The 24,522-nt window shown below is 37.1% G+C and overlaps 1 protein-coding gene across 1 annotated transcript in view; it reads left to right on the top strand.

Moving 5' to 3' along the window:
• Positions 1 to 9,532: 9,532 nt before the first annotated feature.
• pcdh19 (protocadherin 19) overlaps positions 9,533 to 24,522 on the top strand; it is a 131,413-nt gene continuing 116,423 nt past the window's right edge. The window contains 3 exon segments of the mRNA XM_028815926.2: positions 9,533 to 12,680; positions 12,682 to 12,989; positions 18,236 to 18,563. Of these exon segments, the coding sequence (XP_028671759.1) occupies positions 10,854 to 12,680; positions 12,682 to 12,989; positions 18,236 to 18,563 (2,463 nt within the window). The 5' untranslated portion in view covers positions 9,533 to 10,853.

Below are 24,522 nucleotides of genomic sequence, written 5' to 3'. Positions count from 1 at the left end.
TTGTAACTGCTTGTAAGAAAGATTTGGAAATGTCCATTTTAGATTTTAATTTTATTGATAGCTATCTGTCCATTCTATAAAGAAACCACACTTAAACATAATACGAGTTTCATAGGGAGGAGTGCTTTTAGTTTAATTTCATGTTGTATTATATCAATGTTAATACTACTACTACTACTACTACTACTACTAATAATAATAATAATAAATTTTCTAACAGACATTCATTATTGGAATTTGTACCAAAATATTTTTATAAGTTTCAAAGTAATCTTTATATGAAGAAAGATATGCTGATATTAAACTGTATTTTAGTGAAGAGCAAATTGGCTGGACCAATTGCAATAGACATGTTGCTTTAAAATAATTTCATTAGGGGAAGATCTGCAGGTGTTTTTTTGATAATCAAAATATATGTTACCCATCCAAGTAAAATCCAAACAAAAGTGCTTTGAAGCTTCATTACATGCAGTTAAATAAGATACAGTTCACACACAAATAGTATCACAGCAAATGTCAGAAGACTGCTACAAAAAGGCATCTACTGAGTCAGTTTAAGCACAACACCTTAATCCTGCTAAATTCATAATACTTTTCAAAAACATTAAAAAATGTGCCTCAGCACCAGATACAAATCTGAAATATTAGGTCTAAAGACCACACACATGTATTTAGGAAATGCATCAGTAAGCATGCAATATCACAAGCTTATAGTGTCTGCTAAGACTGGCAACCAATAACTGCAAATCCTCTGAAACATCACTCCTAGTTTAATTTGTAAATGGTAAATAAATCATTGGAAGTATATCTTAAATGATGGACTTTCTTCTCATTACCAAATAATATACGGATCTTTTAAAAGTAAATTGACTGTTTTTATAAATAAGCATATTAAGATTTTCAAAGAGCTGAAATGGTCTGGATAGCAGATACGGCCTGGTGGTTTTGGTTAGACCCGTTGCAGTGCGTTTGTTTATCTTATTTATTTAATATATTTTAAAGACCACTGCAAAGATCATGCAGAATCTCTTTTTACCTGTATAATTCTTCCGTTTCTGGTCACCAGGGGGATTGTTAATGGCAAGGAATCATTTGCAGACTATTATCTCCTACTCAATCAAATCTTAGAGGCGCCAGTTCAGTCATATTGATCAGTGAGGCCCTGACAGACTTTACCACAAGGAAGCATCTATGTTGGTTTATATCAGTAAGGGAAGGGTGGGGGATGGAGAAAAGGCACACATAACTGTCCCTTAAACTTCAACAGTTCTGTATTCTACAAGGTAAACTCCAAATCTGTTATAAAGTTAACATTTCAGAAACTCTTTAATGTTACAGTTTCATTCATTTTTTGTATAGGAATTTGATTTCTTTGGAAGTATTACATGTTTTTATTGGTTTAAATTTATATTTATATTTAGAACCATACAAGATGCAAAAAATATTAAAAAATGTAAAGCATTTGCAAGCAAATGAATAAGAATGTGTCGTATTGGATTGACTACATAACTATAAATGTGGATATATAAATCACTTGCTTTGTTACTGCAATGATCACATATTTAGCTGTTTTCTTTTTGGTATATAATTAGTGGTCAACAAAAATATCAAAGACGCACTCTTCTTTCATAAAATAAGCTTAAATTTATTAATAAAAATGTTTTAGTATTTCAGGAACTTAAGCAAAACAGGGAATCAGCATATATAAAATGGCAGACTTTAGTAATGACCTGAAAAGCCCCATAAACTATTACCAAAAAAAACAAACAAACTTTTCTCAGAAACACAAATGCACACACACACATATATAAACAAACTTCCATTTTAACAATGTTTATTTCATTACATACTTTCATGTCGGGTGGCGCAGTGGTAGTGCTGCTGCCTCGCACTTAGGAGACCTTGGTTCACTTCCTGGGTCCTCCCTGCGTGGAGTTTGCATGTTCTCCCCGTGTCTGCGTGGGTTTCCTCTGGGCACTCCAGTTTCCCCCCACAGTCCAAAGACATGCAGGTTAGGTGGATTGGCGATTCTAAATTGGCCCTAGTGTGAGCTTGGTGTGTGTGTGTCCTGCGGTCGGTTGGCACCCTGCCAGGGATTGGTTCCTGCCCTGTGACCCTGTATTCGGATTCAGCGGGTTGGAAAATGGATGGATGGATACTTTCATGTCGCAATATTCTGTTCTAGTGCTAAGATATAGAATTGAAATACAGATAATGTGCCTATCCATGAAACGACTTAAATAAGTCGCTTCTACAATTTATTCAGGAAAGAGAGGGAGAGGTTGGGAGCAGGCACTGATAGCACGTTTCTGCACCGACTGGGACCTGAGTGTGGCAGGTGACACCTCGGCACCACACAGTGTGAGTTTTTTTATGGTGGCTCTAGTGCCAGTCCTGCCACCAACCCCCAAGTTTTACCTATAAGTTGGAGGACCAGCTTGCAGGGCTGAATGCAGATTAATGTCACACCCAGGACAAAGCAATTGCAGGTTAAGGGCTTTGTGAAAAAGAAAATTTACCATAACCTAATTATTTTGTGTTCATGAAATGTTTTCCTCAGGAATCTTACTTTACATTATTCAAATGGTGGGCCATTATTACTATAGTTATATGATGTACAGTCCTTTAGCACACATAATATTAGTCAAAGACTGAGGTAGGGAAGCTTTGGCTCCCTATGGCTCGGTAAGAAAGAAAGATGGTTCTGAAAATGGATGAATGTTATTTCCTTATTAATACTGCATATTGACCATTGTCAGTATTACAGTATCTCTTTACCATCATGTTACCAATCTTTTTTTCCTTCATTTTTTATAGTAAATAAACCCCCAAAGTCCTCATTCCAAAGGAACTTCATTCTTTACTACTGTAGTAGCTGTGATATAGATCCAACTACTCTCAAAGTCTGACAACACTCAGATCTTTTATATTGCCTAAGCATTGTAACTAGACGTATAAGCCAAAGCCAGGAGGATGAAGGCTGTAATGTTGAATAATATGATTTAATTTAGAGGAAAATGAGAAACCGTGGATCTTAAAGAAGAACAATGTGCTTATAAAGTGCTAAGTTATTCTATAGCTCACTAGACTGCACTTAGAAGAACAGTTTTCTTGTACTGTATGTGTATATTTGGATGACCACTTTTACATTCTGGAACTGAATAAAAAATGACAATGTTTATTAGATTATTTATTTTACTTTTTCATACTATTATATTGGAAATCCTAAATGTTTCTTGCAAACTGTTTTCCCATTAACATTAGATTAAAAAAAATTAGGGATACAGATAATGGTATTTGGAAAATATTAGAAATCTGAATCTGGGACATTTGAGGCTTAAAAAAGAGATCAATTCCAAAGGTTGTGGTCATCCAGTGGTTTGGATGCTGGTCTTTATTTAAGGACCCGTCCACACGGGCATTCAAATCTTGGTTAAATTAATGCATTCTGAGTAACTTAGGCATTTAATTTAATTTGCTTTTTGTAGTGGCACTTAATTGACTTCAATATGATGTTACATTCTCATTTGTTTGCCTCTGGTTAAATGCCGACTTGCAGCCCAGATTGTAGTTTTGTGTGTTTTCCTGTGGGGGGGCAGTTATCAGGCAGTCCAAAGTGTATTTAACCTGTGAGGTTCAAGGTTCATCCTTCATTGGATTCACAAAATATGGATCAGTTGGCTTCATTAGATCTGAACCTTGACCTCCTTCTGTTAAAAATGCTCCTGATATAGTGATGTATGCACAGAAAACAACACCATTGCCACTGGGTTCACCCTCTGACTGCATATAGCATGTGTGTAATCTATGAAGAAATGCAAAAAAAGAAAAGTTGGTACAACACCATATTACATGCTGGTCAGCCATTATGCAACTCAGAGTTAGCTCTGAAGAGAGGCTACTGTCTCATTGAAATAAGCAAATATACAAAGAGCACTCACGTATGCACTCACCCACTGGCACTAATTTTCCATAGTAGATAAAGTTACATCATCAGCACAAGCCTACAAACTGTTTCAAATTCCCTTTATTATCATTATTATTTTGATGATAATGTGTGTAAATGTGTGTGTTAATGTAATCATGGGACATGTCCGGTCCTCCAGAACATTAAATGAACTACATGTAAACGCAATACAGATGTTTTCTTCATGCTCATCTGGATTTTGGCAGAAATCGGCATAAAGAAAAACCTGCACGCACGTTTTTTTTGATGCCATCTGAATGAGCATCCGACCAAACTCAAGTACTGAAAGCCTGTGTGGATGCTCAGATTCGCTGCAATGAATAGAAAAATGCTCACCATTCAATCCACACTCACCTGATGCTACCGACAGCAGAAAAACGCTCAATTCAGTTGTGCATATGGACAGGACCTTAAAGATCACTAATAATTTTTACTTTTCAAAACTATACTGCTAGCTGATGCCATTTAAGGAAGAAATGAATAACACTCACTGTTACAAACGTTGCTTTCCATATTTGTGGTCTGACAGTAGTATGGCCATACTATCTCATAGACGCTGGACAGAATCTGCTTTTGTACAGAGGAATATACAGATCAGCAGAATCATATAGACAGATCAAATCAGGGCAAATCAAACTTTATTACAACCGAATGTTAGTATTGGTCACATGGCTAACAAAAAGGAAGATGTGCACTACAAAAAGATGGGTTCAGGAGGAAGAACACTAGCCTTGATTCAGCTGATGAGGTTTGGTTGAACCTGAAAGCATTTCATCCTCTAAGAGTCCCTTCTGTTTACACTGATGTCAATGATGCCTGGTTGAGTGACGGACATGATGGCTTCCAGGACTACACAGCACACTATGGGTATTTTACTGATTTGGTTAAAGGGTTTCTGAATATTTTAACATGAAATGATGTATATTCTCATATAGTCACACATTTGTTTGCATATCCGTCATTTGCTCTAATACATTACCATAAAATACAGAACTTTTGCTTGCAATGGGCATAGTTAAAAACACATAGGTTTGTGAACTCTTCCCTATTGCAAGTCTTTGATAAAATGAGTTATTTTCTCTGTAAAAAGTTAAACTGATTTTATAATGTCATTAACACAGAAATGAGTAAGTTTACTTTGTAATTTTGTATGAAGTCTAGGAAGGAAATTGGTAATAGAAAAAAAAAATAAAACTGGAAGATCATTCTTGAGTAGTGTCAAACATTACTGGAATTTGTACTTACATTAGGAAATGTGTTTGATCCAATTGAAAGGCAGTATATTGATTCAATTTTTTTTTGTTATCAAACACAGCTTATTCTTTCAACACTTTCCAATTATATTATAAATGAACAAGAGTTCAACAGCAAATACAAAGTGCATATTTCTTCAAAGGATGCTGCATATGTTTTTATTCAATAATGGATGTTTTCCTGATATGGGATTCCTTAAAAACAGCACCTCTTTGAAATCTAATTTTATTTAGCTGAAAACAAAGGATTCAGTAATACATTCCTCAAATCATTGTTCTCTGCTAGGAAACCGGACTTTCCACTTTACTTAGAATTACTTAGTCCATTCTGGCCAAACTGGTTATCAGTGAAATAGCTTGAATAGCTTCGACCTGGCCTACTGGTCTGGTCAAACAGAATCCCAAACACTGCTAAAATGTCCTGCACTAAACGTTTATCTACTCCAACCAGACTTTATTCAATTTCAATATGAAATTTCATGGATTCTTCTGTGCTGAAAAAGGGATAAAATGTGGGAAAAAGTTGAAAGTGATGGGCTTGTTTAGAGCCAGAACACACACCACCCCTTTCAGTAAAGAATATGGGACCAGTTGAAAATGCAGAGTAGGTGATATTAACATAGCACAGTTAAGATGAGATTTCCAAATTGATTTACTATACTCTACCCATTTCTAAATGTTTCTTTAAGAAGAAAAATGAAATGCCATATATGAAACAAGATATAAACCTATTTTCTTTTATGAAGCTAGTCAAAATGTGGCATTTCTACAACCCATCTCAGCCATTAAACCAAGGAAGTATGTCTCTCAAGTACTGTAAAACATTTTTAAAGGGTACACAAAAAAATCAAACATTCTTCAAAAAACATTTTGTATTTGGCCTGTTCATAAGATAATAGCATAACTACAGTTAAACTGAAGGGTCAATGAAGAAAAGATTTTTGCACTAGTACTTTATGTGCTTGTTTCTTAGTACAAGAATCCTGGGGTTGAATCATGCCCATGCTTTTAAAATCAGTCACTGTCTGTGTTGGTTTTCCTATGGGTATTCCAGTTTTCAGTCCACATTAAAATGATGTGTGATGGGTTTGTTGGCAACTCTATATTGACCCAGTGTGACTTAAAATAGGTGTAAGTGTATGTCAGTGTGCCATGTCATGTACTGGTATGACGTGCAGCGTTGGTTCCCACTCTGCAGTCAGTGCTGTTGACATAGCAGTGGTTTCCCACACACCTGATCTGCATAAGTAATTTAGAAAATGGATGGATGAATACTACAGTGTTTACATGTGGGTGTATGAGAACAAATAGGGTTTAAAAATACAGAAGTTTCACTTTGGTAATCTAATTTATTCTAGATTTCACCTTTCAACTGCTATCAATCAATATATTACTGTATTGCAACTAAAAGGACTCACAAAAATAGGTCATCTAAGTATAAAGGTTGAGGCTAATAAATATGACTTCAATAACTCAGTCAATCAATCAATGTTAATTTGGTATGCTTTTATTGGACAATAGCATTTTAAGGTATACTGCACACAAAATAAAAATAGTAATAGCCAGATAATAAAATCAGTTTTATTCCATATATGTCTGTATTATTAATAAACATAACACACATTTGTATATGGTATATATCAGAATAATATTTTAACTGTAAAATAAATTATTTATAAACTATTACAGATCCATAAGGAAACATATCAGTAGTGGTAAACTTACATTAAGCATGCATATTTATATACTTTAAAGCACTTATAACATTCTTAAAACAATAAAAGCAAACACAATAAACAAAGTTATTCATATAATAATCATAAATCACCATCCTGGAATCTTTACAAAAATAAGTGGACACTAAAGAAAGTTTACTCTATGTATTGCTGTTAATATACCATATAAACCATCAGAAATAAAAGGTGATATGAAGACACTGGTGCAGTGCTTAAATCACAGCAAAACGAGATCATCTTAATTTTATTCTAGAAAAAGAAGACTGCTTAAAAGACAGGTCAATAAATCTGGACAACTGTTTAATGTTTATCAGTGATACTGACCATTATCTTTAATACAAAACTACATTCATTAATTGAAGACTATGTAAAAAGTCGAGAAGCCACCACTCACTGCGTCTTATAACCACCTGCTGCACATGAAAAATCCAGAGAGCACTGGTATGTAAAAAAAAATCGCCGTCAAACCACATATACGTGTCTAATTGCTTTAGCGTTTACTAAGAATTTCGCCCGTAAATGTGTAAAAGCAACATTAACTTGCTTTTAACCATTACTGATGAACTCGCCTTTAATACTATTGCAAAATGCTTTTAATAGTGGCTGCTCCCATCTAAAGGATGATTTCTCATCACTCCCGATTTTCACCCTCCAATAAGGAACATGCACATTGACCAATGATACTTGTACACTGCGCGCATACACGCACACGCTAACATCTACTGTATGTATGTATGTATATAGAGATGTGTGATATAGATATGTACGTGTGTATATATACATTATATAACGTATGCATGTGTGTAAATGAGATAAAGGCCATCATAAAGCTGATAAAGAGACGAGGGAGGCAACATTCTCGTCAAGCGTTAATTTATATTCTGATCAGGAGCGGCAATGCGAACAGAAAGAGTGATGAATGCTTTGGAACTTTTCAGCAAAAGCCGCTTTATTCTACTGTGCGCTATCAAGTATAATTAGGCGAATTTCGCGTGTTTCCCGAAACAAAGAGGAGACTTGTAGACTTAATATACTGTTAGCAGTACTTTCAGCAAGATACGTATAATTTCAGTGGAAAACAAGGACGATCATTTCTCTGGTGGCAATGAGCCTGTGGCGCTTTTATGTACCTATTGTGTTTGGCTTTTCGCCTTTTCCACATCAGAGGCTGTATTTTATCCAGCTCAATACACGCCGGGTTCATATTGTGTAGTCAGTGCTCTTTGTGTGAAACCCAGATTTTATAGTCTGTTTTAATGTCTCCACAATTTACAATGTCACCCAGAGTAAAAACTGTCAATGTAAAACAGAGCAGGCAATGGAGAGCGTAAGAGAGCATTCATTCTGTGACAATGCGTTGAAATATAGACCTTGGATAATGAGCTTGAATTATGAAAAATTAAAATACGTGACTGCGTCGTCACGTATTTTATAAATGTGTGCATTGCATGTGCTAACAAGGCTCCCCAAAAATATTTCCTGAAGATAAATAAAAAAGGTATATGTTATCGATTTAAGGGCGGTTGTTCGATTTAGTCGTTATTAAAATCTGAACCCCTTAGCTATTGGTTTTGCCAATAACGACCTAATAATGCGATCATTTTAAGGAGTTTAAACGACAACACAGATGCTTCAACCTATCATTGCCCAGCCCTTCTAGCAGCACCCACCAACCCGCCCCCCCCCCCCCCCCCCCCCCCCCCCCCCCCCCCCCCCCCCCATGAACCCTTACGCCTCCCCTCCCTAAGAAAATCTTTTATCCCGATTCAACAAGACAAAACGGCTAAAGAAAAAAGCCATCGACCCCCCGTGGCGATTGCCTTAGAGAGTCGGAAAGAAGGGAAGAAGACGCGCTGCAGCTCTCCGAGGTGCTGCTCAGAGTACAGCTTCATTGAAATAAATGCTGCTTGGATTTCTGCCCGATGCGAAGTCGGAACTAGGAAACATGCAAGCCGTTTTCATTCAACTTTGCCAAAAAGGGCTTATTTAAATATCGGTCTTTAACTTTCAGGATATACCAAGGTGCTGACGCCTTAACCCCATATTTGTCCGACTTCGGTTATTTTTTTTTCGCAACGCAAACCGCCTTTCGGATCGTATAAAAACACACAGATTTTATTTCAGTTACCAAAAATATAAAATAGAGTATTACCGCAAAAAAAAAGTTTGTGTCTGTTACAATTTCAGAAAGGATACGGGAATCCATATAAGTCATACGCCACTCTGGTCTTCTTCCTAAAAAGTATAAATTAAAAAATTCTAGTTGAAGCGTGTAAATGCAAAAGCAGCAACAAAGTAAGCCAGTCATACGCAATGAATGAATGAATGCAAAAAATAAGGGCGGAGTGGTTGTGGGGCAAATCCTCTGGCGAACAAATCTTCAAGAATGGCCATTATAATGCAATCTTTTCACACAGCCTTTTGAAGCAGCAGAAAAAAAACAGTGCAGGGAAGTTTGCCGAGTTTCAGCTGCAGCTGCACTCGACTCCGCCCACCAGCCAATCAATCCCTCGGGTGTGGCCTCTGATTGGCTGAGGCGGGTGCGGGTCTTGAGACTGAGCGACAGGCGCTGGGCTGTGCAGCCGGCAGTTTGCACTGGAGATGCAAGCTGAGAGCAGGCTGGAGTCAGATGCACAACTGAAAAACATACTGTCTCTTTTGCTCCCCCATTTTCGAACTGGAATTTCATTGTGGCTACTTGGATTTTGGTTTTGTTTTATCCTCTTTTATTTTTTTAAGCAAGATTCACTCTTCGCATCGTTTTTCAGCCTCTTGATTTTGTTCATTTTTAACCGGACCAGGACAGGATATCGCACAAACTGCATTTAACGCAAAGGAGGATCCTCTTTTCTATATCAGAGACATCAACTGCAAGTCCTAGCTGAAGGAGCATAATTCTGTGAAACGGGTAATATTGGATAATTCAGCACTAGACTGAACTGGACTAGGCTGGAGCATAAAGGCGTGCTTGAACAGCGTCTTTTGCATGCTGTGAAGATCTCAGGTTGAATTTGCACGACTGGATATAGAATTTTCGTGTAGATGTGGATCTGAATCAGAAAGCTTTCTCGTTGTGCACCTGCTCAGCAACAGCACAATTATAAATCGTCACACTTATCACAGACATATATGCACAATGGACTTCGCTAATCTTAGCAACCAACAAAAATATATTCAGCCTTTTCCTAAACATGTATGCTTATGAACACACGCATATACAAATATATGTGTAAATATTTATAAGCAGCATTTGCTTTAGATGGACCGAATTAGCAGAATCGTACATTAAGACTCGTACTAGAGGAAATCATTTTCAAATCCAGGTTTTTATGAGTTGCTTTCCCTTGCCGGGTTCAATATGCTTGCTTTAAACCTAAAACTAGGCACAATTTTTCTGTTATCGTTTAAATAGTTTTTCATTAGAAAGTCTAGTCTAACAGTTTATAAACATGATTTCATTTAAACACCCACCGCCTTTTACGGTTCAAAGTTAAATTTGGAGGGGAAAAAACAAACGGTTGTATGATTAAGCAAATTGTCTTCGTATTAATTTTTATCAGTGCCCCTTTTCATATCTTCCCATAATGTCATGATGCTGGACGGATAATAATATGAAAATGAACTGACAGTCATATAAAAATGAAACCCTGGCACATTAACTGAGACCGAGAAGTGGCTTGGTAATTATATTAGGTTGAACTGCATTTTTCCTTGTAAAATTGATACAATTTTTATCCGCAACTTGATTGTCAATAACTTTTAATGCAAGTGCAACATGGGTGTTTACACCTTGATTTAAACAGAAGCGCCGATAATCAGCCATGAATTCCCAGCGTTACTGTTATTCAAAATAACAGGCAATATCACAATCAACAAGTATTGTGCCAGGCAGATGTAATGGATTTATTACAGATTCTACCGCTTTTTCTGCTGTGTTGGACTCTGGTAGAAGCTGTTATCAACCTGAAATATTCCGTGGACGAGGAGCAGAGAGCAGGGACGCCGATAGCACATGTTGCAAAGGATGCGAAAGATGCAGGGTTTGTGGTTGATCTCAGGCAGCCAGCCCTTCGGGTCATCTCCAACTCTGCGCCGCACTTGGTGGACATCAATTCCGCTGGTCAGCTGGTTACCAAACAGAAGATTGACAGGGATATGTTTTGCAGGCAGAACCCGAAATGTATTATCACTTTGGAAGTGATGTCCGTCTCCATGGAAGTGTGCGTGATTAAAGTTGAAATTAAAGATATGAATGATAACGCACCCAGTTTCCCTACTGACCATATAGATCTGGAAATATCAGAAACCGCAACGCCGGGGACAAGGATCCCCTTGGAAGGAGCCAACGATCCTGATTCGGGTATTTTCGGGGTACAAACCTACGAAATCACACCAAATGATTTGTTTGGACTGGAAATTAAAAGCAGGGGTGATGGAACGCGCATCGCAGAGCTAGTGGTGGAGAAGCCCTTAGACAGAGAAACACAGTCTCATTACAGTTACGTGATCACCGCCCTGGATGGTGGTGAGCCCCCCAATTTCGGAACAGTGGAACTTAATATTAAAGTGATCGACTCTAATGATAACAATCCAGTTTTTGACGAGCCGGTCTACACGGTAAACGTGATGGAGAACTCCCCGTTAAACACTTTAGTAATTGATCTAAATGCAACAGATCCGGACGAAGGCACTAATGGAGAAGTGTTGTATTCGTTTAATAGTTATGTGTCAGAGAAAACTAGGGAAGTCTTCAAGATTGACCCACGCACTGGGGTGATCATGGTCAGTGGAGTTTTAGACTACGAGGAGATGCATATTTATGAGATCGACGTGCAGGCCAAAGATTTAGGACCCAACTCCATCCCTGCTCACTGCAAAGTGACCGTGAACGTGATGGACGCAAACGACAACGTTCCCGTCATCAATTTATTGTCAGTGAACAGCGGGATGGTGGAAGTAAGCGAAAACGCGCCCCTTGGCTACGTGATCGCGCTTGTTAGGGTCTCCGATCGAGACTCTGGGGCTAATGGGAGAGTGCAGTGCAGACTCCTAGGAAACGTCCCCTTTAGGTTACAAGAATATGAAAGCTTTTCCACCATTTTAGTGGACGGGAAGCTAGACAGAGAACAACAGGACACTTTCAACTTGACCATCCTTGCCAAAGACAGCGGCAACCCTTCCCTGCAGGCCACTAAATCATTTACTGTTAAGGTTACAGATGAAAATGATAACCATCCGTTTTTTGAAAAGCCCTACTATCAGATATTTGTAAAAGAGAATAACACTCCAGGGGCTCACCTGCTGTCAGTGACAGCAACGGACCCAGATCTAGGTTTAAATGGTACAGTATTTTACGAGATTGTGCCGTCTCAAGTTAGGGACATGCCAGTTTTTACATATGTGTCAATTAATCGTGACTCTGGTGACATTTATGCGTTAAGATCATTTAACCATGAACAGACCAGATCCTTTGAATTCAAAGTTTCAGCGAAAGATGGGGGCAACCCATCCCTGGACGGCAATGCTACTGTGCGGGTCATAGTTCTAGACATGAATGACAACACACCTGTCCTGACAGCTCCAACTCTGGTGAACGGCACAGCTGAGGTCTCAATTCCCAGAAATGCAGGTATAGGCTCTTTGGTCACAACGGTGAAAGCTGATGATTATGACGAGGGGGAAAATGGAAGGCTGTCGTATTCTATTGTTGAAGGGGACAGAGCTTTTTTTTGAAATTGATCAAGTCAACGGAGAGGTGCGAACCACGAGGACCTTCGGGGAGAACGCTAAGACCATATATGAATTGATTGTGGTGGCTCATGACCACGGCAAGACCTCCCTGTCAGCATCGGCGCTGATTCAGATCTATCTCTCCCCAGCGGTGGATCCTCAGGAGTCTATAGGCACGGTCAATCTTTCCCTAATCTTTATCATCGCACTTGGCTCGATTGCTGCTATCTTGTTTGTCACCATGATTTTTGTGGCGGTCAAGTGTAAAAGAGACAACAAGGAGATAAGGACATATAACTGCAGGTAAGAAAGCTTTCACGTTTGTATTTCCACGAGTGTTTTTCAAAGCTTTAGCATGCACTGGGCACATGTAAACGAGCAAGTGCTTAAGTTTTTGCAAAAGAAAAAACATTTCCGAAAGGTGCAAAAATATAACTGTGCGCCCCCTTGACTGCCGTGGGAAGGTGTGCGTGTGTGTTGGGGGGAAGGGGGGCTACTTATTTTTTTATGACGTTATGCATCACTATTCCACTTCGTGTAGCTGTAGTATTTGTAGTAGTAGAATTCTGCCAGATACCCAGCAAACACATGTAGAGCACATGTAGAGCTTGATTATCACATGCCGAACAGTTACGATGAAAATTGTCAGATAAAGTCCTTTTTTATATATGTGTTCTGTTATATGTATTTTAGTTAATATGGTAAAAAGTGTAACATTATACGGTTTACTGGGCATAAATAGTTCATTTGCATGACTGACTGGTTGCAGCTTATTTGACTGCCTGAGTGGAAAGCTTACTCCACATTTAGAAAGCAACTCTGCACACGCTTAAAAGGCCATAATGCACCAGAAGTGCAATCACTGGACTAATGTATGGTGCGTTATTTGACCGTTTTATTAATTCAAAACCAAACAACCGGAAAGAACCAGAAGCATACACCAACTTTTTCTTTCCAGTGACTGAAAATGCCCTCAAAATGAACGTATTTGTTAAAAATGCTCACCAAATACCCAGTATCTAGGAACCGGTGCCTTGGCTGGAAGGCGGAATCACTGCTGGACTGAGCGGCAGCTCCATCACGGGGCGCGCACATGTACCTCATCAGACGTGTTCATAACGGGACAATTAGAAGTTACCCGTTCACCTAACCTTTTTTTGATGTAGAAGGAAAAAACCGGACTTTTAACCGATGACTCTGTGTCTATATATATATTCTTCATATATCATTATAGCTGATGTCCACTACATTTTACACAGATCTTTATTAAATAATAGTAACAATATATTATTATTATTATTTAATGAATAATAACGAAAACAAGCCTGATCAGAATACGCATATTTTTGTAAGACGTGTTTGTTTATTCTGCTTATATCACGTGATTTACACCGCTGCCATAATATATTTTATGTACATTACTGCCATTTCTGTGGGTGTAAAAGAAATACATCCTTCAAACAATGAGGCTGCACATCTTTTTTATTTGACCGTAGCCCATGAATAAACTTACAATCAGAACAGAAATCAATCAAGTTTACATGGGAGGATGCAGTGAATTGTAAATATACGAACAAATAATAACGCACAAAGTAATGCCACAGTGTATTGATGGATTTAGTTACACACTCTTGGTTTCAACTGGATGTTCATGTTTATTCTGATTAGACCGGAAATTTCAGTGATAATTGCTGAAAAGCACATTCCAACACAGCAAATTATACATGTAGTATCCTAGTGAATGGCGACGAGAAAGGACAGCGGCATACGCCGTGAGCAGTTTACGTGACTGGCTTGGCAAGACGCGCAAAGTAGAAAGTGTCACCGAAACCCTTTACCCAACGAATGACCGTAATGAATACCTGTGCTCTGTTATTATATGCTTTGGGTAGTACGGCTGAAATTTCACGGTTTGTTCAACCTTTGCAGCTTCAAAGAAAAACGTTCAACAAAAATGCACTTCAGGGAATTAAATTAGCAACATGTTGTCAAATATAAAAGCCCTCCTTCAGAATGAAGGTGACGTGTAAGTGTTGCATATAGAAAAGAATACCGCCGATTTACTCTAGTAATGTATTACCTGCCTTGAGTACACTGTGTTACCAAAACTGTGAAAAGGACATAGTATGTTCTTATTTTTGCGAATAGCATAATTATTTCTTTATTACCCAGCTCTCTTCATTCTGTTTAAGGTTGCCGGGGTTGGAGCCATCTCCTGCTGCAGCCTAGGCGTGGCGCCACACTCTTGCACTTTGCCATATTCACGCACAAGGCAACACTTTAGGGTCGCGAATTAGCCAGTTTTCCACGTAGGAGGGAAAAAAAGAACAGTCCACGTAGACACGGGTAGAACGTTAAAAATCCACTCGAGGTGGGATTAGAATCCACAGCACTGGGGTATTGAGGCAGCAGCAGTAAAACTGTGCTACAGTAAATGAAGTAGTTATGTGTGAAATGACTGTGCTGATGTCAGTAACCAGCCTATTATGACAGATTACTTGTTTTATGCTATATTTTTTATGAATATGGGCATTTGCTCATCACCTATTTTCTAAAGAGAACACTTTTTAAGAAAACATTTAATTGAAAATTAGTTTGATTAAATGACTAAAGACTCCTGCACTTGGAATTTCAGCATTTATTTATTTCACAAATAAATTATCTATCTATCTATCTATCTATCTATCTATCTATCTATCTATCTATCTATCTATCTATCTATCTATCTATCTATCTACGGCGGTTAATAAAGCAGAGGTTTTTATAATATACACCTTAAATCTTTAAAACATACACAAACATGTTCATTTTATATTATTTTAATATTATTTATTCTCATAAACTTCAAGTGATCAGTATGAGGCTTTATATATGTGTCTAATTCTACAGCAGCACATGCCTAGTTCCTACCTTCTTGTTATCGTCAATGCGGCCTTTTTCACTTCAATATCTAAATAGCAAACCTTCTTTTGACTACCTTAAAAAAATTCTAATAGCATCTAAAACACATTAACAGAATACATTGCTAAAAGTAATTGCACATTTTACATAATCAGTACAAAAAATTATAATGAAAAATATGGTGGATTATTTAAATAGAACATGACTCGATTTCAAATTCAGAATTAACTTACCATTTACAGAATGTAATTTTTAGTTTGCTGTTATAGTTAGTCGTATTTGAAAAAATCCAAAAAGCAGTGGGAAATATAGGAATTCATCTAACAGACGTATTTTTTCTAATGTGACTTCCAAATGTTATGCATTTGGCAGTAGTTCAGTTTTGTTTACAAGATATGTGGCACCTGTGGCATCAGTATTATGTACTGCATGTAGAGGATGACTAAACAATATGAAATGAACAATTTAAAAATGTGTTCCCTTCTTAATGTAAATTCTGAAATAAATGTGCAGGAATGAGGAAACAAATATGGTATAAACTGATTAATAACATGCAGTATTTCCTGGCCTCAAGCTAGATATTGTAAAGGTAAACCTAAACACCTGGAAGCAGGTGTTGTAATTGCGTGCATTACCTGACACATTCTCTGTCATTTTTGGCTACCTTTGTGAGTTCATGTATCTGGCTGTCAGATGCTTCTTCATTAAAATCTGCCTTGGGCTTTTCACAGACAGATAATTGTGAAACAATGTGATTGTGGTTGCTGGGTTCTATTATGAGTTCTTGTGGTGAAAGGACATACTCAAAAACTAAAGGGTGAATAAACTAGCTCTTCAGTTCCTTTGTGGTTTGCTGTGTGGTGAGACCCTTCTGTGCTCTTCTTTGCCAGCTTCCTTTCCATGGAGTCAGTCTACTGTCCTGTCTGTCTTGTGCAGCAACTATCTGTTAAATTATTTATATTCCAATTATCATTAAGATTTATAATGATTAGGCACATTCCGTACCACAGTCTCTCACTAGCCATTTGCTTCAGGTCACATGACGTTTGTTCTGCATCTTTGTAGCTAAAACAGAATGTTTATTACTTATGTCTGGATGACAGTGCTGCTATTCTTCCAAAAGTCTTTGGAGACATCTGGTAGAAAGTGCAAAGAATTATTAAAGCTTGTAATTAGAAGCAAAATACTATGAGTGTGCACATTCTTCATATAATAAGTAATATAATTTATGCATTGTATACTGCTATGTACAGTAAGTAACATATTATATATACTGTATGTGCAAGTGTGTTATATATATAAAATCTGCACTCAGTCTATATGAGTACACTGTAAACATGTTTTAAGAAGTAACTTAAATTCATTATTATATAAATCCGGACAAAAAGCCTTCCCTGTGTTACTTAAATACATTTGGAAAATCTGCAAGGGCAGATCATCTCTGCTGAACAATGTTCTTCATAGTTAGTAGCAGACAGTTTGAATCAATAACTAAATTAGGCTTTACATGCTGTACTCCATTACTGGAAAGGCCAGCTTAAATAAAACTAGTTGTATAACAATGGCAGGTTATTGGATAAAGAGTAGGAAATCAAAACTTAATATTCAGGAAAATGTGCTTTTCAAGTTTATCTTCTTCAATAGTCAATGCCACAGATAAGATATACTGTACACATAGTCAGGCCACTTTTCATCCCAGGTACTTAAAAGATGTTGATTTAATAACCAGGTGTTTAGTTGGATTATGGATTTAAATGTTTTGATGATGACCATTTTTTAATTGTGTGAAAACATAATAAGTAATTTGTTGCTTATACATTATATGACTTGGGTTCAACAGTTAACACTACTTATTTAGACAGCAAACAAATATATTACCGCTATTTAGTAAAATGAGCACACACTCACATATATATACTGTATACTCTCAAGAATGCAATGGTAGGGAAGAAAAGGGTGGAATTTGAAAATATAATCATATCATAATCTGGCTGTCGGCGCATTAAAAAGTGATACTCATATTACTCGTATAAAGCTCCATTCTGTAGTATTAAGAAAGTAATATTTTGATTTTCTCAACTATATTATATGCTTTTTACATTTTATTTATTTTGCTTGATTACTTAGATAACAACGAATTAAAACCTATGATGATCCGTGGATTAATTTCTTTTCTACAGCAAGTCATCTTATCAATAAATTGGTGAATAACATTTCCATAACATGAACAACTTCATGTTGATGAAAATACATATGGTATGCTATATGTCAGTTCAACAGCTGCCTGCAGTTGGTGTTAATGTGCAATGTCAATTACTTTATGCTTTGACAAATTCCATATACAGGTACTATATAATTAGACAGCATGCGCAGTGGTAATCATGATATGTTGTTATTCGTTTTTAAAGGGCTTTAGACACTTCAAAGGGCAAATTTTATCATCTTCAATATGACTTCTATATCAGTTTAAAATAAGGTTCAATGGCCTACTTAGCACTCCCTAGCCGGTAATTTAACAGGATTCAAATCAGAATATAGACTTTACTAAATCTGTAACTAATCTAACAACTCTGCCTTTTATTTACAAGTGGAGAAGAAGAAAACTTTAAATTTGATTCCCTCTTGCCCTTTCTCCTTTGTTTAAACAGGGTGGCGGAGTATTCATACGGGAACCAGAAGAAATCTAACAAGAAAAAGAAGATCAGCAAGAATGACATCCGGCTGGTGCCTCGGGACGTGGAGGAGACAGACAAGATGAATGTGGTGAGTTGCTCGTCGCTCACCTCTTCACTCAACTACTTCGACTACCACCAGCAGAGCCTTCCTCTAGGCTGCCGGCGCACTGAAAGCACCTTCCTCAACGTGGAGAACCAGAATTCGCGCAACGCAGCCCCCAACCATGGCTTTCACCACACCTTCACCGGCCAGGGCCCTCAGCAGCCCGATCTCATCATCAACGGCATGCCACTGCCAGAGGTGAGCACCCCTATATACTAACCTGCAGAGCTGTCGCTTTGGGTGGAGCAGTGGTGTTGAACCACACCCGTCAAGGCCTCTTTAGTCAGTGCTTTCTCACAGCTGGGTAATAAAAATCAGCCTTTGTTTTAGAATGGAAAGGAATCCAACAGAAGTAAAATCAATTCACACCAGAAACATCTATTATGTAATAATAAATAGCTCTTTTCTCTATCAGTGATGAAACATGAGATTTTGGAAAAAGGGCTAGACATCATTTGTAAAGCACAAAAGAATTAATAGATAGATTCATAGATTTTTTCAGTTACTATTTTAACATTGATGAAGAAATAGCAAGCAATCACACATACTGTCACTATTTTCTTAGAAACATGAAATGATAATTTTCCAAAAGAACAGTTTAGTTTTGCAAAGTCCATGTATGATTGTCTTTAGATATGCTTGTAGTCACCAAGTATTTGAAGGATTTGATTCATGTTTTCTGTAGCCTTTTCTTGTTTGAGATTTAACAGTGCTCATAAAGTTGAAATGAAAGGTAAAAGCAGGGCGAAGTAAACTAAAAAGTATAAATTTTGGGAGGAGGGAGTGCTGTTGACATGATGGTGAATGCACAGATGACACAGCTTTGCAAGCTGAATAATCTCAGGAGAATATTAAAAGAAAACTTGTGTTTTAGTTTTATCAAGGGACATCTACTACAGGAGTTACATACTTTTAAAGCAGATTTTTTCCAGGGCCCAGTTATGTTCAAAGAGGTCAGCTGACCTTTGCCATATAGACTGAAATTTCAGTGACCAGAGAAATGCAATCAATAGACACAGTCTCCCTTTTCACAGTAATACATTAAACTGGATGCTTCTTGAGTTCAATAAGGAAGATTCAAAAGACTTTTAAGTTATGGTTATTGACGTATGATGGTATTATTTTGTTGTATTTATTTCATTTGCTACAGAAACAAAGACAATTTCAATTTGTCCACTGCTGACTTTATTGCTCCCTTATTAATAAGCAGAAGAAAAATCAGTTGTTACATTTGGTCCTATTTAAAATTTATAGATGATGTGCAGAATTTGCAGACCATTTCAGGAGAATATGAGTGACTCAGTTTCGACATTTTAAACTTGTCGATAAATAGATTGACCATCTGTTGTAACATATAAGATCTTGATGCTTTCATTATTTAAGTGTTTTAGCATTCCTGTTTTATTTTTTTATTGGTTTTTTTTTTTTTTTTTTTTTTGGAGAAAGAGAACAATGTCAGTTTTGTAAAGCAGAAAGCCATTCTTTATTTTTATTGGATGCAGGGTTGGGTTTATATGTGCGTGACCCTAAATATGTGGTTCAACTAAGATTGTCCCTTATCTGCAATTCTGGTAATTCTCAATAATCAGACCTTTGTTTTCGGATTAGAAATCCTATATTAGTCAGGGATGTTGAGTAGGCAAAAAAAGAGTGATTTTGTTGGCTATCTAATATCCTGAAGTCTAAGCATTTGATAGTTGATACCATCAGATACCACTGGACTATACTATTAAACAAGGCTGTTGGCATCTTTTACACTGGTTGACAACAAAGACCTAGTTGCATTTTTTGCTTTGTCATAATAGTCTTATACAGTATAGAATGAAAAACAGTGAACAAATGACCATCCTTTTTAAAAGACATTTTTTGTGCTGGACAGAGTTACAAGTTGTGTGCACATGTGCTGGATACAGAATACCCTTGCAGGTTATCAGTGCACTCAAAATGGCAACATCCCTTAAAGTGCGCATCTAAAATACACATTTATCATTTGCTTGTTGTGTAGTAGTTTTATTTTTATGTCTTGTTTAATTTACAGTATGTGCATCTGATATACTGTACACACATTTGAGTCTGCAGTGCTGAAAGGAGCTTATAAATTAAGCATGTCCTTCATCACAGAAATAAATGAAGGCAGCCAAACAGAACAAAAATTAAAATAGGATAAATTCTCAAACCAGCTTGAATCAGTTTAGGGTTGTAGCATACCATGGCAGCACTGAGTGCAAGGCAGGGTACTACACCTAGTTATTTGCTGGGCTCATTCATGTATGTATCTGTGAGCCATTATGGAATCACTAGTTACATAACCTAATCTGCACATCTTTGGGGATATACGAGGGAAAAACTGGAATACCAGAAGAAAAAAATTCAGACTCCACGCAAGCAATTTTCAGGTGTAGGATTCAAACTGAATTTTTTTTTTCTGAAAAGTCACAACCTCTAGGACAATATGACACTGAAAATGAATTTCTCACATGTTGGTAGCTTAATGTATGGGAAATAAATATTTTCTCTAAACATGCCAATGTGTAGTCACATGTCAAAGAAGTGAATGTTAGGACAACTTGCAACTTTAAACTGTCCCAGTCTGAATGAGTGTGTCCATGAGTGTGCCGTATAATTGCCGGGATTGGTTATTGTCTTTTGCATAATTCTAATTAGATGTGATAGATGTGTCTTCACAAGTCTGTGATGGAACAGGTACTTCAGGAACTGAATGAAAACAGTTGCATACAGCGCAGTATTAAGTGTAGCATCCCCTCACCAAGATAAATCCAGGATGGGCTGTACCATATAGGCAAGCCAGGTGATTGCTTATGGTGGCAAAATGTTGTATAAAGATATATATGAACTTTTACAGCTTAGCCTAGGGTAGTAAAAATTCTACTGCTGGCCCTGGAAACATCACATGGTGTGAAACATCTGGAGGGGTTAAACATTTTCTTAGGAAACACATGTAGTCTGGAATGAGTTGTGCCTGGTACTGGTATGGCAAATAGTTGACTTTAATAAAAAGACGAAGGAAAGCAAATTCAGAAGTCTACATTACACATTTAAATGCTGCATTCCCAAGCAAAGAACAGCTGAACTAGGCACACCTACTGTACATATAATGATAACATATAGTCAAAAAACAGATTGAAAGGTTATAAATCAGGTGTCTTAGATATGAAGTAAGCAAGTTGCCCTTGCAAAGGTATTGGGCAGTAGTCAATCTACAGAACATCATAAAGATTTGATGCAAATGCATGCAAGCATACAAGGATTCCTGAACAGGCCTATCAGGCCCAAAGATCAAAGGGGGTCTCTTGAAAGTGAAACCAACCGAATCTCAGAAGCTGAACTCAGGGGTGGTGGTAAGGATGTTTGGACCCGAAAGGTCATTTTTTAGGTTTTATTGCCATTCCAGGAATTGTTCAGGGCTCCTGTGAACTCTGGGTACCCTGAAGCATACAGCGCTTTATAATTGTACCAGCTGAATTAATAGGATTCTCAATTAACCCCTCCTCTTTTGCATGCTGCACCTCCAAATTGTCTGTCTTTTGAACTTCCTGGTCATGGTGTGTTTGTAAAGAGCACAAACTGAGCAGAACCTATGAAGCATCATAAATGTTCATGTCATAAATATGTCATGAATGCAATGTATTGATTGACAGTGCCCCAGACTGTGAGAAGGCTACTGGTGTTTATACATAATATGGTGTTAAACATCTATCCATCCATCTTCTAAACCGGCTTGATCCTGACCAGGTTTGTGGGAATCTCAGCAGCATACGTTGCAAGGCAGGAACAATTCTTGAACGGTGCACCAGTCCATTGCAGATCAGACTAAATGTAAATGTGCAACAAAATGAAAAATGCAAATAATCTGTGATTTTGTGTCATCGGCATCCAGACCATTCCGAAACCTCCAGACATATCCAAAAGTCCAGTGCCACCCTGTTTTGCAGGATTAAAGCTGAGAAAACATCAATGTAAATAAAAAAATATACGACTATTAAAGAGCATGTGCAGGCAGCATGTTCAAGTGAAATGGCCAGGGGTTTGGGAGAGGGGGGAACCTAAAGTCTTGTCAGGCCCAGGGGCTTGTACACTTGTGCTTTATTCCTGCATGCATGGAAAAAGCCACCACCATTAATTAATTAATTGATTATGTTTTAATATTGACCACAAAAGAGATTCAGAACACAAATCCTATGGCATTATTACATGTGCTTTTGGCAGGAGGTGGGGGGTGGTTCTGATGTTTGTTGAATTGCACAATTTATTTCTGGGATGACTGGAGTACGCTTATGGCAGGCTTTTTAACATTGCTGCACTGGCTGGAGGCACTAACAGCTTCCACATCAGGTATGTAAAATTCCATTAGTCACAAAGATCCCTTTGGCTGTAAAGCAGCCGGCAAGCTACAGTCTGCAGAGTGAAGCTGTCCTTCTCAGAACAGGGCAAGAAAATGAACCAAAACCTAGGAGAATCAGCCACGGATAAAAATTAATAGCGTGAGAAGAAAGTTTAGTATGTGGATCCTTTTGACTGTCATTAACTGGCTTTCATCATTTAATATGATCTTTTAGATTTTTAGTTTTAGAATTTTGCTTAATTACATTTTATGAAAGGAAACATGGAATTTAAAAAATATTTAAGCTTATCAGAAAAATATTCTTCAAGCATTTCTGTTGAATTTAATAATTTGTTATTTACTTAAATGACCTTTGTCAAAGCTTTATATGCTAATGAAAAGCAAGCCTGATGTACTCTTCAAGGTTCTACTGTTAAGGTTGCTCCTTAAAGCACAGTGAAAGCACATGGTAATTAGACACCACTTAATTTGCAATTTGTGGTGCTCACTAAGTAATGGTAATTGGAACAAAAACACTCATCAGAAACTAGACAGGACCCTTATTGCTTCATTCTAACGTTTTTATGGTCATCTCAAGAAAGTTTGATAAGGGTGTTAATGTGAAAGAGGCATGAGTTACCCAGGAAAATAGTTAAAAAAATCTTTATCTTTTTGAAGTATGAGGTTGAACTTACTTCTAAGTAAATTGAATTTCAATTGGTGAATAATTCACAGATTCACTAAACTAATTGATTCGCCCTCACACTTCTGTATAATTTCTGGGAATTACAGTGGATGACACTTACTTTTGTTATAATTGCCCACAAGTCTCAGTGAACTGAAAGAGGCAATAAAGTACGATTATTTCTTTCACCCTTGTCTAACTCACTGGTAGATTTTATAAGGTAAAAAGCTTTCTGCACCAATACTTTAATATTCATTTTTTTTAAATTGTATATGTATTAAGATAATGGGCAAAGTATGATGTAGAGTCCTTTTGCTATTGTATATATGATCTCGACTTTTAGAGCCACCTGCATGAACTGGCTCTACAGAAGACTGTCAGAAGGCATTTTTTTGTTCAAACAAAAACTCATTTTAATTTTATATTTTCACTTCTTTTGTGCTTTAAAATATAAAAACTACAACTTACAAATTCTAAGTATAGAATGTCGATATTAAAATTAAAAATTCAAGTGTCCTTAATATTTGTGTCTTGTTGCGTGTGCCACTGCATTACAACACCTTAGACTGACTAATCTTCTTTAACTATTATAATTCCTCTCCTTCACCCCACATCCCAAAGATGTGTATATTATGTTAAACAGTAACTCTAAACTGGACCTGTATGAGTGCTTGTGGGTTTGTATGTGAGTACGCCTTGCGGTCGACAGGTTCTTTGCATGACCAATGCTGCTGGGTAGGATTGTGCCCCTGTGAATAAGCAGTGGAATGAATAGGTATAGCAAATTGATGGATGGCTTTGCAGTAAATTGTTGTGTAAATGGAGTGTTAACTGTAACAGTGACAGTGTTCATAATGCAGTATATAAATAAATTGTCAGCAAAGCTTATTACACATTTGATTTTTATTCCAAACATTTCTGCAGTTGTGTACATAACCAGACCATTGCTCAGTTTTTACAGTTTAGGTGCAATTGAATAATTCATTATTTCACCATAGTTATAAAAGGAATAAAGAATAATTAGTATCTAAGTGCTCTGTATTTATGGACATTTTGTGTAAAGTATTACCATATTAGATGAAACTGTCTTACAGTTTTAAGCAAGAAGATAATGGAAGTTACAAAGGCTG

Source organism: Erpetoichthys calabaricus, chromosome 12 (genome assembly GCF_900747795.2).
Source record: "Erpetoichthys calabaricus chromosome 12, fErpCal1.3, whole genome shotgun sequence".
Taxonomy (NCBI): Eukaryota; Metazoa; Chordata; class Cladistia; order Polypteriformes; family Polypteridae; genus Erpetoichthys; species Erpetoichthys calabaricus.
Note: the sequence above shows the minus strand (reverse complement) of the source record. Positions and strands in the feature narration are given on the sequence as shown.